The sequence below is a fragment of the Passer domesticus genome, chromosome 6 (genome assembly GCF_036417665.1).
Source record: "Passer domesticus isolate bPasDom1 chromosome 6, bPasDom1.hap1, whole genome shotgun sequence".
Lineage (NCBI taxonomy): Eukaryota > Metazoa > Chordata > Aves > Passeriformes > Passeridae > Passer > Passer domesticus.
Genome location: NC_087479.1, coordinates 20910739 through 20926943, shown reverse-complemented (window position 1 = coordinate 20926943; position 16205 = coordinate 20910739). Strand labels below are relative to the sequence as shown.

Genomic DNA, 16205 nt, shown 5'->3' with positions numbered 1-16205 from the left:
TGGTAATTGGAACAAAACCATTTTCATGACAAGTTCCTACTCAGTCCAAATAAGAGTCTCATAAGTTGTGATTCTGCAAAAGTCGAGTTAAAGAGTCACAGAGAGCTATTCCCAGGAGCGATCTGAAGAGAGCTGGAATAGACTCCACAAAACCATGATTTTTTTTTTAGACAAATTTTTGCACTTCTTCATTGCAACAAAGTGTTACACTGCTTTTAGGAGGGCTGTCTTCTCTGGCTCTGGGAGGGGATGCCTCTTGAGATGGGGAAGGCACCATTTTGCTCATTTCCCCCTTCTCTCCATCAGACTAAAGGCCACTGGTGTTTTACAGTCCTCTGCTTCCAGAATCTTATCTCTTTCCCAGTTTGCCCTCTTATCACTAGCTCTTTAAATAGGTCTTTTCCTTCAAGCCCTGGGAAGAGAAATGGTGAAAGGTGCTATCTCCTTTTCCTCTGAGGAGAAATCAGAAACGTTTTCTCATTCTGCAGAGATTAATTGAGCTTCCCACCATCCTTTCCCCACCTGCAAGTTTTTACCTTTGCCTCATTAAGCCTGTAAGCTTGAAGGTATGCAGCTTTCACTCTGCTGAATACCTTTTAATATCTTCCTCTTCTGTGGTGGTTCTAATCTATGCCATTAGAAAAGGTGCACGTCTTCATTTTACCTGTTCATTCTATACCTTCACCAAGGTGGACTCTTAGAGCAGCCACAGTTTGCCAAAGAAGCTTGGTGCATTGGTGGCAATTAAAAAGCAATATGAGATGTATCCAGGAGGCTGATTGTAAGGCAGTATCTTGCAAAACCACAATATCAGTAGCCAGGTTACCCGGTCACTATATATTATTTGAGTCTTTAAGGGAAAATTAGTCACATGTTCTTTGGTAATTGCTATGCAGGTAAAGATAATTATATGGTTGCCAGCAAAAGATTCACTAAAACAGCTTTGGGAGATCACTTACTTCATGTGTCAAAGATGTAGTAAAGCTGTGCCAGCAATGCTTTTATCTGAAATAAATCTTTGTTAAGTGAAACTTCACTTATTTTTCGGCTAGCATAAGAGAAGAAACATTGTTTTTTTCCAAATGGCATCTGATTTCATGCCTGTGCTGGAAACAGCAATCCACTTACCTCACAGTCCAGTGAAAATAAAAGGATGATATTGATATCTTGAAGAAAAGTCTCTTCACAAAATAACACTACATGAAACTTTCTATCCAGCATACATTTAGCACTGTCTAAAATTTATTGTTTTAATGAGAGAAAAACCAAAATGCATACTATTTCAGTGCTAAGACTCAAGTAGCTGAACCACTGTTCATGACCTCTTCAGCTACAGGACTGTTTTCTTTGCTTTCCTAAAACCATGTTGTGGTCTGACAACAGGAAACTTCGTGTTAGAAAGAAAATGTAAAAAAGAAAGAAGGGTATTGAAGATACAAGTAATTTGTGATGAGTGCTTTGGTATGAGTAAGCTTTGAAATGTAAGGTTAAGCAGGAATCAGAAAGACCTCTCTGAGAAACTGAAACATGGTGAAACTTTCAGAAAAAGATTTTTTTGATACCAGGAGAAAGGAATAAATCCAGGAGAGGAATCCAAGGTGGCCATCGAGTACAAGAGGAGAAGTTTCTTTCTTATTGCTGAGATTTGCTAACGTGAATGTAGTAAAGTTAGGGTAACAGCCCCAAAGAATAGGGTCCTCTGCCCTCTAAGCAGATATGCAAGGTAGTAAATGGAACAGAATTGTCCTGTGACCCTTTATTATACCTCAGTTTTTTTCAAGGAAGATATATTTGCACAGAAGATGGCCATCTACTCTCTGGTTTTATTTCAATTTTATAGTATGGATAGCTAACAAATGTATTGACTTCCTATAGGGTACATTTTAATTTGGCTGTCTGTACCAGTTTTGGATATGTACAGTGCACTTAATGTGCATTCATAATTCACCAGATACTGTGCCTGTCCTTACTGAGTATTTCAAGATGCATTCCTCTTAATTGTACAGCAATGAGCATTTCTGTTGCTTTCAAATCAGTAGTATTAAATGCATATATCTAATCTGAGTGTACTCTGGGTGTGTATTTTGCAACCTAAAGTCATTAAATGTGGCCATTACTTGGAATCATCTGAGGGTGCAGAAGGAAGTGTTGTGGCTGCTATAACAGGTTTGCCTGCTCTTTCCTTTCAGTCAGTGACTGGTGCAAAGTTTTGGGAAAACACTGCTTTATTGGTAAGGCACTGCTTGGTGTGTGATGGAAAAAAAATAAGAAGGGCAGCTGCTGTTTCTTAGGTAGCTTCCCTCCAGATTTCAAAGTCAGCTAATGACACTTCTGCTCCCTTTGAGTTCCATTCAGCTTCTAACTGCATTCTTCCTTCTGGATCCCACAATTATTTTTTGGGGAGTGAGGACTCTGTAATGCTTCCCAAGAAGAATAACAGAACAAAACAGGTGTTGAGATAACAGCCTGTCTGTGGCTGCATTTTATATAACAAGTGACTAGTAATAATCAGTAGAGATGTTGCTCAAATAACTCTTTATCCACAACTCCTGATTTCTGTTGCCTGGTTTTCTCACCTGTCTTCTGTGATGTTTTATGGGAACAAATGAGTCACTGTCTTCAGGTGAATGCTGTAAAGAACAGTGTGAAAGAAAGTGTTTGCACTGAGGCAGAACCAATGAAATGTGTCCTGACAAAGCTCAAAATGACACTCCTGTGTATTCTCCAGTGCCATCTACTGGCACAACTACCCACTAGAGACTTAGAGGCCAAGAACATTCTCCTAAGTGGCAGCAATTTTAAAGCATTTCTTTTCTTTTTTCAGGAGCAAGGCAAGATTGGTGTAGTCTTCAACATCGGCACAGTGGACATCTCTATTAAGGAGGAAAGCACACCTGTAAATGATGGCAAATACCATGTAGTACGCTTTACCAGGAATGGTGGCAATGCAACACTGCAGGTTGACAGCTGGCCAGTGAATGAACACTACCCCACAGGTACATATATTTTTCTTTTTGTTTTTCTCTTTAAGTGTATCCTAAAAAACTTAAACGTTTAATAACAACTGGTTGCTATATAAATATTTGTTTCTTCATCTCGACAATAAATTCACGAGCCTGGTGATGCATATTATATCTCTGGGAAAACAAGCTAATGGTCCTTTACATGGGAAGAATAAGCATGCCAACTGTGTGGTATGATGTCCATAGATCATGCTGTTTCAGAGGTCTCTAAGTGAATCCTGGTTCTATACAGACTTACAAAGCCATTCAATAACAAACTTGGTTTTGCTACTTGTGATATTTTCTAAATATTTAGGGTAGAAAAGTTTTGAACAGACTTTATGAAAAGGAGAGGCGACTCTAGCCACACCCCAGATACTGTCTACATAAATATAGAATAGAAATGTAAGGAACATGGAAGATTAAGCAAGTATTTGAGCAGATCTTGTGCTTGCCTCATAATATTTTATCATCTGAATTTCACTTTCTCTCTTAGGTTTGCAGATACACAGGTTAACACAGCATCTAACCAAAACTGACAACTCCTAGTTGACTTGCAGTCAAAATGCAGTGGAAAAATTCAGTAGCTTTGGAAATTATCACCCCAAATCGACCAGAAATAGTGAAAACTAGCTCTTGATACACTGTCACATGTTTTATCCCACCATTGGCAAATCACAATGTCATGATACTTTGTCACCATGCTAAAAGGTCAAACTTACTCCAAATGAAAAACAGATTGCTCTGTGTGCTGCTGACAGTGCATTAGATAGCTAAGTGTGATGATGTGTATAGTTATAAAAGCAAGAATGAACACAAGGAAAGAACTCTAGTGTTAACCACATTCCTCTTATTCATATATGTTGCCTAAGGTCAAGCCATGATCTTGTTGGTTTTCAATATTGAGTCTAAAAAACATTCAGTTCTTTATTTCTACGTTGTACAGTAGTAACTCAGGAGAGAAGGAAGATTTCTTGCTAGTGGTGTAGGAATTGTTCAAAAGAAACTTAAACTCAAATTATAGGAAATATCCTAACTTGAGGTTATAGTCTAATTTATGTGACATTATACTAATAAATTACTCCAAGGGAATGACTTCATCTTTTCTACTCCCTCAGAAAGCACACAGGAAGGTTTTTAAATGTGAGTCATCTGTGCTATATTGCTGTCTACCACATATGTCCCTTTGTCAATGTTTTGTGAGGTGTATGCAAAAGGATACATTTCAATTTTTAACCTTATTTCTTAACCTTATTTGAAAAATTTCTTTTTGAAGAATGCCATGACGGATATGCTGTGTTAGGTTGTAGCTCTGCTATCCATTGGTTTAAGAGGAAAGATCCTCTGTTGGACCTTTCTTCTGCTCCTTTCGTCAATTATTTTGTAAAATACCTCCAATCCAGTTGGCAGCCAATTACAGTCACTACAAACCCTATGAATAAATTTTCTTCATATATTGCTTGCTGTAGTAAGTCTCTGGTGTAAAGAAACAAAATATTCAGCTCAATGCTTTCGAGATTTTTATTTTTTAAGGGAAAATAAATCACACTCAGAGATACCTTAGTACACTGGGCTTCTGCCTTGGCTAAAGATATTTCTATGTTTTCATTAGAAGATGTATGGTTTTATGATATCAGCATTAATCTTATATTCTGGGCTACTATTGAGTGTGTGCAGTTGTACCCTAAGAAAAAAGGGCATCTTTATCTTCCAGACACCTTTTCCTTTCTGTGCACGTATTTCAGTTTTTGTCTGTTAGTAGATGATGAATTTTTCAGCCTGTCCCTGTGTAAATAAGGCTTATGGGACCATACTTCGTGTGTGCAGGTTTCTCCCTTACTTGTTTCCTGCTTCTTTCAAACCTATATTTTAGCAAAATAATAAAAACAAAAACCACCAAAAACAAACAAAAAGAAAAAAACTAAAACAAAACCAAACAAACACAAAAACGCACACACACACAAAAACAAAACAAACAAAAAAACCCACAGAAGATATTACATTGCTGTGGGGAAAACCCAAGCAAACCAACAAACAAACAAAACCCAAGGGAGTAGGGCAATGTTCCAGCCTTCCCATAGGAAAGGGCTGTGGCTTGATGTCAAATCATGTTAAATACCAGAATATCCATATAATAGAGTGGCATTATGAATGCCCAGAATTCAGAAAAGATTCAATGAACCAATTATTACAGGAAACCAATACTTATTAGTCCCATTTTCTCTGCAGTCAATGGTTTAAATAAAAGACTGAACAGGAGCTTTTAAAATGAATTACTTGTTGTCTTTCACAAACCAAACTTGCACTGTTGTGTTTTGATCTGACTGCAAGACCAAATCTGTGCTCAGCAGAGATTCAGTTCTGTAAAGGCTTTGTGGTTGGATGGACCCAGGCTAATCCAGTGTGTTTCAACTGGAACCTGCTGAAAAATTAAATTCATATCAAATTTGAGTGATAGTAGCTGAGTAATCCCCTATGTTTCGCAGAGCATCATGTCAATTCTGGAAAGACAGTTATTTGTAGTGTTTAAAAAGTGTTGTATTTGTAGACCTTGCTTGGGCCCACAGCGATGTCTGCAAAATGAACAATTTCAGGTGTGCTTGGTTTTCCACACAGTGCTATGCCCTAATGTTTACAAATTTTATAAATTATCTAATATTTCTTCTTTGCCATCACATCGTGCGATCTTCAGTCAGGGCTGCATTCTGAATGGCATTTCCATGCTCCTCTCTGAGTTTTATTACTTGTGGAAGGATTATACATTAGACTCATAATTACTCGCTCAATGAAAAGTACAAATAAAAGTTGGATATCTATTAAACAAGCAAAGTGAGAGAATATTGGCTTTTCTTAAAATACAGTCTTTAGTTAAATTGAAATTAACTGAAACTAGCCCAATGAGACCAAAAGTCTCCAAAGCTATATTTTTACAACTTCAAATAAAAGACAAGGAAAATAGAATGACATCAACTTACAACTCAGGCACTGACATTTTGGGTTTTTAGCATCCAATTGCATTCAAGTCACCTGCAACATGGGCTTTACACTTTCTTGTAAGGAAAAGGGTTACAGAAAAATGGTAAAGGAGGGAATTAACTTGGAGCTAAAGTTGGCTTTGTGACTGAAATAATCCAAATTATTAGGCATGATCACTCATCTTTAGTACCATTTCAAAGTACCAGAGTTTCTGTTACTGGTCAGAAAGACAGAACAGTGGCCCAGTGTAAGTATCTGAGACAAAACTCCTGAGAACTGGGAGATGTCATAAAAGTAGCATTAGCACAAAGGCTGCTGTCTGCAATTCAGCTGTTGTGGTTCAGCCAAAACCATTGAGCTGTTTGTGATTTATTTGCATTAGTTTTGCCCTTTCTCCTCTCTCTCAAGAACACAGTAAGAGATGGGCTTTTTCCACAGGCTGTACTGATAGCCAATTTCTTCATGCTTGATTCATTAAGTTGGTTATCACAATGTGATATAATTTTTCTCAGTTAGGGTATAAAATTTTTGCTGTCCAAAGTACAGTTTTCTATGACTTCCTCCCTTCTGTTGTCTCTCATGCTTTTATGCTTTTAAGTATCTCCCAGAAAACAGCTTACATAATTTTTTTTGAGACAGCTTGCATAAATTTTCAGAATAATTAGAAATAAATCTTCAGTTTTTACACAGAACTGGGATACCTCCATCCTTAAGTTTTCATTATTTCTTAAGCAGGATGGGTTCTTTTTACTCAGCTCACTGTCTTTCCTTGCAAGGATGCCAGATTTGTAGTGTGTGTCAAAACAAGCCTGATATTCCTGTTCATTCATCCAGGCACCAACTACATTTTCTGCAGTAGGAAAAAAAAAAACCTAGGTGAAGAGAAGCTGTAAAGTTAGAGTATCCATGATAAAAAAATACAATCTTTTTGAAGTAATGTTTAAAAGGAGAGGATTAAAGAAAAGAAGGCAACAGGTAGGAAGGAGCTGTCATTTAAAGAAATACATGATCCAGCAACACAAGTGTAGCCTGGAATTTTTAATGCATTTTAGAAACAAGAATTAAGACAGTATTAAACAACTGGATTACTATCAGGGTTCATTATTTCCTCCATAGAGTACATATTTTATATTTTTCCCCTGTATCATTCTTGGAGGGCTGAGTTATCTCTCAGTCTTCTTGCAGTAGTCTTTGCCCTTTTAAATTACATTATTCTGCAGGTTTTTTGCTGTGGATAAAAGAAAAAGAAATAGTTAATCCTCTCTGCCCCTACTTCATTCGGTCTCTGAAGTACATTTCTGAGAGGAAATTGTATTTCTGGAAAAGCTGGACAGTTAGCTCTTGGCAGCAGAACTGACTGCTCTGGCCAAATAAGTACATACCTATAAAACCAAAAGCTGATTCTGAGACCCTGATATCTGTTCTGGAATTTTCTTTCAGAGTAGTTCCAGTTCCAAGGATTGAATGTTCCTGAACTGTTGAGCATATCTTCTTTCAATTTCATTTGAAAGCAATCCAATTTGAACTACATCTTTGTTAGTCTATGTGAGACAAAGTCTTTGTCTAAAATAATAAGTTTTCTAGAAACAGGTCAAAGTGATAGTGGTTTAGATTCTCTTACCTATCTAAAATGAGAAAGGCATCAACTTTGCCTTGCTAAAATGTATTTCTTTATTTGCTAGGTGGAAAGATCTGAAGTAGCTTGATTTGTGCCATGCACTTTATGTAAGATAGGGAGAAAAACTGGCTGAGTTCTTACTTGCTTTTTTCAATAATGTTTCTAGCTAACTGAAGGAATACTGAAGGATGCTAGCAGCAGGACTCCTCTCAATTATCTGACAGGGGTCTTGGTGTCTGGGGAGGTCTCTGCTGACTGGAACCTAGCCACTGCTATTCCATGCTATAAGAAGGGTGTGAGAAAAGGTACAGGGAGCTACAGACCTGTTAGTCTAAACTCAGGTCCTGGAAAAATTATGAAGATTATACTGTATGCTATTGAAAGATATCTAAAGAATAATATAGTCATAAAGGACACTCAACATGTGTTCACAAGGGGAATGTTCCATGTAACTAATTTTATGTTTTTCTATTGTAAGGTCACCTGCCTTATGGATGAAGGGAAGGCAGTGGATGTAGTTTTTCCTGGATTTTAGTAATGCTTTTGATACCATCCCTCACAGTACCATTCCAGACAAGTTGCCCAGCTGTGGCATGAGCTGTGCACAGTGCACTGGGTTAGGAACTGGCTGAACTGCAGAGCTCAAAGGGCTGTGGTGGATGGGGCTGCATCTGCCTGGCAAGTGGTCACCAGAGCTGTTCCTCAGGGTTCAGTTCTATGGACAGTTCTGTTCAATATACTCATTCTTCTGTGGAAAAAGGTCACCTATCTCAGGGAGGAAGGGAAGGTAGTGGATGTAGGAAGTTTGCTAATGATACTAAATCGGGAGGTTCTTTTGACCCCCTCAAGGGACAAGAAGCCTTGCAGGGGATTCTAGCTGGATGGGAGCAATGGAAAATTATTAATGGGATAAAATTAAGTGAGAACAAATTCTGGATTCTGCACCTGAGGCAGAGTAACACCAGGTACTATTAGGAATTAGAAGAGGAGTGGCTAGAAATCAGCCCTGAAGGAAGAGATCTGGGGTTCTGGTGGGCAGCAGCTCAGTGTAAGTCATATGTGGACCCTGACAGTGAAAGCACAAACCATGTCCTGGGGAGCATAAAAGCCAGAACAGACAGCCAGTCAAAAGAAGTGGTTGTCCTGCTCTATTCAGCATTGGTGTGATCTCACCATAGTGAGACCTCATGGTAGTGCCCCACAATTTTAGAAGGATGTGAACATCCATAAAAATGTCCAGAGGACAGCAACAAGGGCTGGAAGGCATGTCCTATGGAGAGGAGCTGAGGACTTCGGGGTCGTAGAGTTTGGAGCAAAGCAGGCTGGGGGTGACATTGCTTTTGCAGCTTTCTGAGGAGGGGAAGCAGAGCCAGGTGCTGAGCTATTTTTCCATGGTACTTAGTGATGGGACATATAGGAATGTTTCAAAGCTGCACTAGAGGAGGTTCACAATAGATCTTAGGAAGCATTACTTTCCTGACAGATTGGTCAAACAGAACCATTTTTCCGGAGAGATTGTCAGCAAGCCTCATGCCCATAAGTGTTTAAGGGGCATTTGGACACTGCTCTTAAGAACATGCTTTGACTTTTGGCCTGCCCTGATTGAGCTAGATAATTGTTGTAGCTACTTTTCAAATATTCTAGTCTAGTCAAAGCTACTTGCTCACAAAGAAATAGAGAAGGTCAGACAGAGGTTATGGCACTGTGTTTAAGTGAAAGGTGATGCAACAAGGGCTGTAGAAAGAAAATCTCATGACAGTCAGTTTTTCTCATTTGTTTTTTCACTTTGTGATCTCTCATATTTGAAAAAATTTCACGATATTGAGACATGTTTTGGGACACCTGAAAATATATACTGCATCTCCATAATATAGGAAAAATAGATGTATTTTTCATTTATTCTGTTTTAACTGTAGAGAATTAATTATGGTGGTGGAAAGAACTTGAAGTATTTGTGTTTCTCTTGGTAAGATTGAAAGCTTGGCTCCATCTTATTCCTTTAGGAAAATTATTCTGTGATTAAAAATATCAGAATAATTGGAATCTGGCATTTTTTAAAATTACTGTTACCTATTTGATAGTTTTGCAAAGTGCTAAATATTTCTCAGTAACATGATGTTAACCCTTCCCTGCTTGCATGCTTGTTTGATTGTACCAAATTAGAACACTGGTTGCAGCCTAAGATTGAAAATATTTCAAACCTTTTTTTTTTCTAATAAATACCCACCCAAACCTATTGTAGACACTTTAAAAATGGAATCATACAGTAGGAGAACTTAAGCCAGAATCAGAGATTTTACAGGGATTGTGAGGTGGGAAAAATGAAGCATGAAGCTGTTTTGGTGTGAGCAGATTGAATACTGACTGAATACTGCTAATGTGAAATGGAAAGGGCCTTTTATAAAAGAGGAACCTGAAGTTGGTTTAAGTAGTAAGTGTTGCATGGCACCCCCAATCCATGATGGGTACTATTGTAAATTGTGAAAAACAAAAAAGCAGATTTCATTTCCAGAGATGTGGATATCCACAGATCCAACTATCTTTAAATGCAGTGCTGCTTCTCAGTGTCTCTAAAAATGGTTCTACCCATCTCTACAAATAAAATTCAATGACTTTTACACAACTGTGACTATTGAATGAGAATTCATAGTCTGCTTTAAAACAGGTCATTTATTGTCCTACTCCAGCCATTTATTATTTTTCCCTTGTTACTTTCAGTCTCCTTCCACAACTGGCACAATCTTTCTGTTCAATGTGGTCTATTTCCCACCTCATCCCTCTACTGAAAGGACTCCCTCTTCCTCTTCCTCTTCCTCTTCCTCTTCCTCTTCCTCTTCCTCTTCCTCTTCCTCTTCCTCTTCCTCTTCCTCTTCCTCTTCCTCTTCCTCTTCCTCTTCCTCTTCCTCTTCCTCTTCCTCTTCCTCTTCCTCTTCCTCTTCCTCTTCCTCTTCCTCTTCCTCTTCTCCATTCTTTTTGTCTTTATTTAGTTTTTATCGACAACATTTTCTTTCTCTCCCTCTGTGATTTCCCAGCCGTGAGATAAATAGCCTTGTATCTTACAAGCTAAATACAATTACTGCTATCAAAACTGGAGTCTTTCTCTCCCTGTAAATGTCTCTTGGAAGCTGATAAGCTGTTCAAAGCAAACTGCAGGCTTCTGCCTAATCCTGAGATTAAACATAACCACCCAGAAGACAGCAAGAGATAATTGAGGAGGGGGGTTGGGGAAGGCAGGCAGGAGAGGAAGAGAGGAGGAGAAAATGAGATCCTCTCCTGAGATATTAGGAGGACATACAGAAGGCTCAAGGTTATTTGTAAAGGAATTACACAAAACACACAAGAGCTTGTTATGATGAGGAATTTCCTCAGATAATGCAGTGGTCGTTGTAGTTGTTAAAGACAATATTTAGCAAGGATTTGTTTGATGTAAAGCATACAGGGCAGCTCCCACCCATGACTGCTGATTTTTATATATTATCCCCATCTTGTCCTGGAAACAGAAGGTCTCACAAGATTGTATCCAGATTCTTCGTGCATGCTAGAGTTCATCTCACTGGCTTTATTGCTGGACATGGGGAGACAGTAGATGTCCCAAGACTGAAGCAGGGGACTGAGCTGACTTCTCTGTGCTCTGTTTTGGTACCTGCTGACCAACCTAGAAAATAAGAGTGCTTTAATTGTGGAGAAATAGTGTGTGATAGCTGTATTAGTCTTCACTTATATAGGCAGAATTACTGAAGGTTAATGGTTTTTATGAATCAACCCAATACAGTTGAAAAAATCAGCCTCCTTTCAGGATATTCAAGTTCTTCATGGTAGGTTTTTTTTAAATCAGTGGCATTATATTCTTCTCCTTCGTTAATTTTTATGTGTCTTCTGTTTCTGAAAGCTTGTCTGTTTTTAACTGTTATCAATGGGATATTACCTCTTCCAACTTTGCTTTATCTAATTTATAATGCATTAGACAAGAAAAAGAAGGTAAATTTAGATGGTCTAGTAGTAGTATCACTGGGGAAATTAGGAAAAGACTATGTATCCTTTCTTCAGCTCACATGTGCACTGATATTGTAAATAATATGCAATGTTGTGACTATTAGTTCTTGTGAGCTCGGTAATGCAGTCTAATGCTGATTGTAAAATTAACAAGGAAAACTCAAAAGCAGAACTAACTGATGTCTGACTCGTTGCAGCAAGTTCTTTCTAAGTTTGTACTTATCCCTGCACAGTACCTCTACATGGCTTATATTACACCATTTCAGTGATTTACAAATGTTCAGTAATAGAGCCTTAGAGGAAATTACTAGTTCTCTGTGCTTTTCAGAGCCTGGGTCCTCCTCCCCCAAATTAATTCTCTGTCTTGCAGAATGACTTCGACATGTCATTTCCTCTTCTTTCCACCCTTCAACTCCCCCCAAAAACTTTGTTTTCTGCCTTCTTGTATCCCTGTAGCAATCTTTTCCTTCCCTCAGACTTGAGGCTGTTATAATCTCCTTTTCACTTTTGAAACCTTGCTTCTGAAACTAAGGTAATAGTAAGAAGTTCGGCTGAACCAGTTGTCTTCATGAAAATGGATCTTGTGCTGGATGACTTGGAATCATTAATGTGTTGCTTGATCTGCATGCTGAAGGGTTTTTCTTGGTGCTACCAGATCCCACTGTGGTCTTCATATTTTCCTATCCAAATGTCCTTCTGAGTGGGCAATAAGTAAGAAACAAGAGAACTGATTTTTGATTAGCCCTATAGGTTGAATGCAATCACCAGGGTTCTTGTCACATATTTTGTTGTGGATTTTGACTTTTCATATTGTACTCATTTTGTGGGACTTAAATGAGCTCTCAGATGCTTCCTATCAGCATGAATTCGAGACAGCATATAAAGTGCCTTTGACAGATTTACTGTGTTTCATAATGAGCCTAAAACATATAAAAAGACAGGGTTAATAAAACAGAATTGGAGAAGCACATTTTGAAGGCAGTACTGCAACATATGTTGAAAGATCTGCCAAGAGGGATGATTAAAGCATGACAAGTTGATGAAATCAAGAGTTGATTGTAGCTTGTCACTGCAGGGCCATAGCATCTATAATATATTTATAGGATTGGAAAACTGATAAATATGGCGACCTTATATGAACACTCAAGTTTAGTTCCCCTGTATCCAATGACATATAAAACTCCATATATTAAGTCATCAACAAACAAACATACTTTGGAATTTGTGCAAAAAACCTTATGTTAATGCATGTGTTTCCATACTGGATGATGGGATAGGATCTGCAATGACATAAAAGTTACATAAATGTTGCCACTATACCTAGAGTTTAACTGCCGTGTACTTCGTGTTTACCTTTTCCACAGAAAAATTGAAGCTGTGGTTTATTTCTGATTTGCTCTATCCTCAAAGAGGATCATGAAAATGTTGTAAGAATTTTCTGTCTTCCAAATTCTGGTTTTGAGGACAGAAGAGAGAAAAGACAGAAAACAAACAAATAAACAAAAAAATGGTTATATTGCAGCTTCCAGTATCCATTGCTCTTGTTTTGTTTCTTAAAACTGAGCTCTTGCAACACACTGCATTCAGTCTGGGTGAGCTGTAGTTTTAACTTCAACTACCTCAAGCTCATGTGAGTGGCAGCCTATCAAACACTGTAATTTGTCAGCTTGGTATCAAGAAAGAGGGAAATGCATGGGTCTTTATGAAGACATGTAACGTAACAAAGCAGAACAAGCAGCACAATACTATTTAACAACAACAGGGTTGAAAGAAGGAGTTTATCTAACGAAGGAAGTAAACACAGAAAAGTATCTTCATGCAATTGCCATGACCATCTAATTCCCATCCAAGATCCCACTGATAGTCCTTGAGGGAGAGAAGTGTAAGAAATATTCTTCTGTCGCAGTCTTTATTACTGCTACATACCAATCACATAAAAAGGTTGTTCTAATATGTAAACACATGCCACAGAGGCAACACTACTTTTAATTTAGCCAAAATATTTATCTTGTTTATAGCCTAGATAAAGAAATATTACCAGAAAGTACTGGCAGTTTGAGTAAAAGTTATTTTGGTGCTGTCCAAAAAAACAGAGGGATGTATTATATGTATTGTCTATTCAGCTGTTAGCTGAATTAGTGTAGCAACACTCTTACATCTTCCTGCATCAGACTAGAGGTTCAATATGTCAAATCCACAGACAAATGCCAAATGCTTTAGAAGAAAATTTGCTTTAATGGTCAAAATGACACTTCTTTCCAATGGTCCTGGATTTGGGATTCTCTTCTGTCTTCCCAGAGCCTTATTGTTCATCTAATCAAATTTATTGAGTCTGAAACCTGTCAAGTGTCTGGTGCTCCAGAGAATTACAGCAACCCACTATGGCAACAACAAAAATATGCCCCAAAAGATGTCCTTCTAAAAAAAATTGCCCTACTTCTGCATTTAGTTTGTCATCTGAAATATGAAGTCAAATAAGCTGTATGTGTTTGTATCATATGTACAGTAATTGCGTTTGTATTTCTCAGTTGGAAAGCAAATGGTTCCTTTTTTCCCCCTCATAAATTTATTTAGGAATACATGATTGTGTGCAAATACTCCCACTTCTTCTGCAGCTGGAGAAGTTACTCTGCTGCATTTTGACCCCATTGCTCAGCCAAATTTAAACCATAACAAACCAAAACCCAGGTAGTTTAATGTCATCTCTAATTTTTCTCTATTTCTCTGATTATTTTTCAATTTATGGTATTGATTCTTGAATCTCAATTCTTTCCTCTTAGCTTAGTTCTATTGACTAGGGTTCTTTGTAAGATAAATTCTTGCAACACAGATTGAATGCCTAGGAAAAATTGTATTAACCTTTGACAATGGTAGTATGGCATAAACTAAAACTCATGAAGAGATGAGCTTTATGATTTCCCAGTCCTAGATTTGCTCATTTGTCAGAATGATCACTTAAATATTCCAAGATACAGTAACCATAGGGCTCTGATGCATCTTTATGCCTAATACTTCTCCCCTGGTATCTGATTTAGGAACCCTGGAATATTGCTAAGTATTGGCATTGCATTCATTTACTTACCACAGACCTTTGAGTCCCAGTGCCTGAAATACTATGGCACAAAACAGATACAATCCATGTTGTTTTCCCTGTATTTCTTTGACATCTAGCCATTTTCCATGCATAGTAATTACATGCTAAAAGATATAGGTATATCCTGATAGCTGGTCTTCCCAACAATTCTATGCCAAAGTATAGAGCTGTTCAACACAGGCATGTGTATCCTGACTGAATCCTGAGATATTTGGAGCTGTTCTCATCTGTTGGTGTCCATTGCTCCATGATTGTATGATGTCCAGGTACCAAGCATAAACTTATCAACAGTGGTTTCTGGTAAATCTCTCCTTTGCTGGCATAAAATTAATTAGAACCATAGAAGGATTTGGGTTGGAAGGGACCTTTAGGGTCGTCTAGTTCCAAACCCCGGCATAGGTGGGACCACCTTCCACTAGGACACATTTCTCAAAGCCCCATCCAACCAATTGCTATTGCTTCAGCCATTTGACGGTACATCAAATGTAGCTGTACAACATAGTGCAGAGAAGGATGGAAAAATATTTCTCAGATGGAGACTCAGGCTAAATAGAATCCTGCTGCACAGCACAGTGAGTTCCCAGATATTAATATATTTACGTTTCTCTCCTGGGTTTGTTCTATTTCAGTTCTCCTGATCAAACAGAGTTTTTATGTTTTATTTCTTCTCTATCTTTCTCTCTCCCTAACTCTCCTTCTGTCCCTGTCTCTCTCTCATAAACACACATGTGTGCACAGTAAGAATGAGCAAACAAACATCTGTCCTGAGGGATCACAGGCTTGAACAACTTTGTGTTTTTGTGATCACATTGCCTGCAGAAAAAACAGTGCCAGCTGTAATCCCAGGTTGACATGCTGACATGCAGTGACAGAAGGGCTTTATGCATCCACATCAGCCTTTTCCCTGCTCGCTAAAGGCACTGGAAAGCATGAGGTCATTAAAGTCCAATGCTACAATCTGAAGTAGAGCAACTGTGTGAAAGGATGGTCAGAAATGAAAGGGGCCAGTCATGGAACTAGGAGTCAGAAGTTCACGAATCCTAGCCTCGTATTTAGAGATGCCTTTCTCTGTGATCTTGGGTAATGCTTTTACCACTCTCCGGTTTTCCCACCAGTAAACTGAGGATAAAGTTCCAATTTACCTTGTCTTTGGTGACTTAAATAGAAAATATTCTACAACTCACTGAACATGGAAGTCTTTCTGGGTCAATGAATTTGCATCTTTGCTACTTATTGAGTACCTGGTGCTCTTGGTCATGGCACAACTATGTAAATAGTGTCTGTTTTTGAGAAGACTCATTGGGTTGCTGCAGAATCCTAGAAATCTCTTTTCCTTTTTCTAAACTGATGCAAACAGAAGAATTGATTTCATTATTTGTAGCAATTAGAAACGGGAAAGGCCTGTTTGCTCTCATTTATTCCATTCTGTAATAAAGTGATATCCCCCACCGCTTTTTCAAGGAAAATTTTAAATAATTCAAGAATTTTCCTGAGGATACTGTAGCACTGTCTAATATGCAGT

At 38.1% G+C, this 16205-nt stretch overlaps 1 protein-coding gene across 14 annotated transcripts in view; it reads left to right on the top strand.

Annotated features, from left to right (window-relative positions):
* Positions 1-16205, top strand: part of NRXN3 (neurexin 3) — a 962727-nt gene that overhangs the window by 825006 nt on the left and 121516 nt on the right. For all 14 annotated transcript variants that reach the window (XM_064423706.1, XM_064423713.1, XM_064423714.1 and 11 more), the window contains one exon: positions 2825-2996. In XM_064423706.1, the coding sequence (XP_064279776.1) occupies positions 2825-2996 (172 nt within the window). The remainder of the gene's footprint in view (positions 1-2824; positions 2997-16205) is intronic.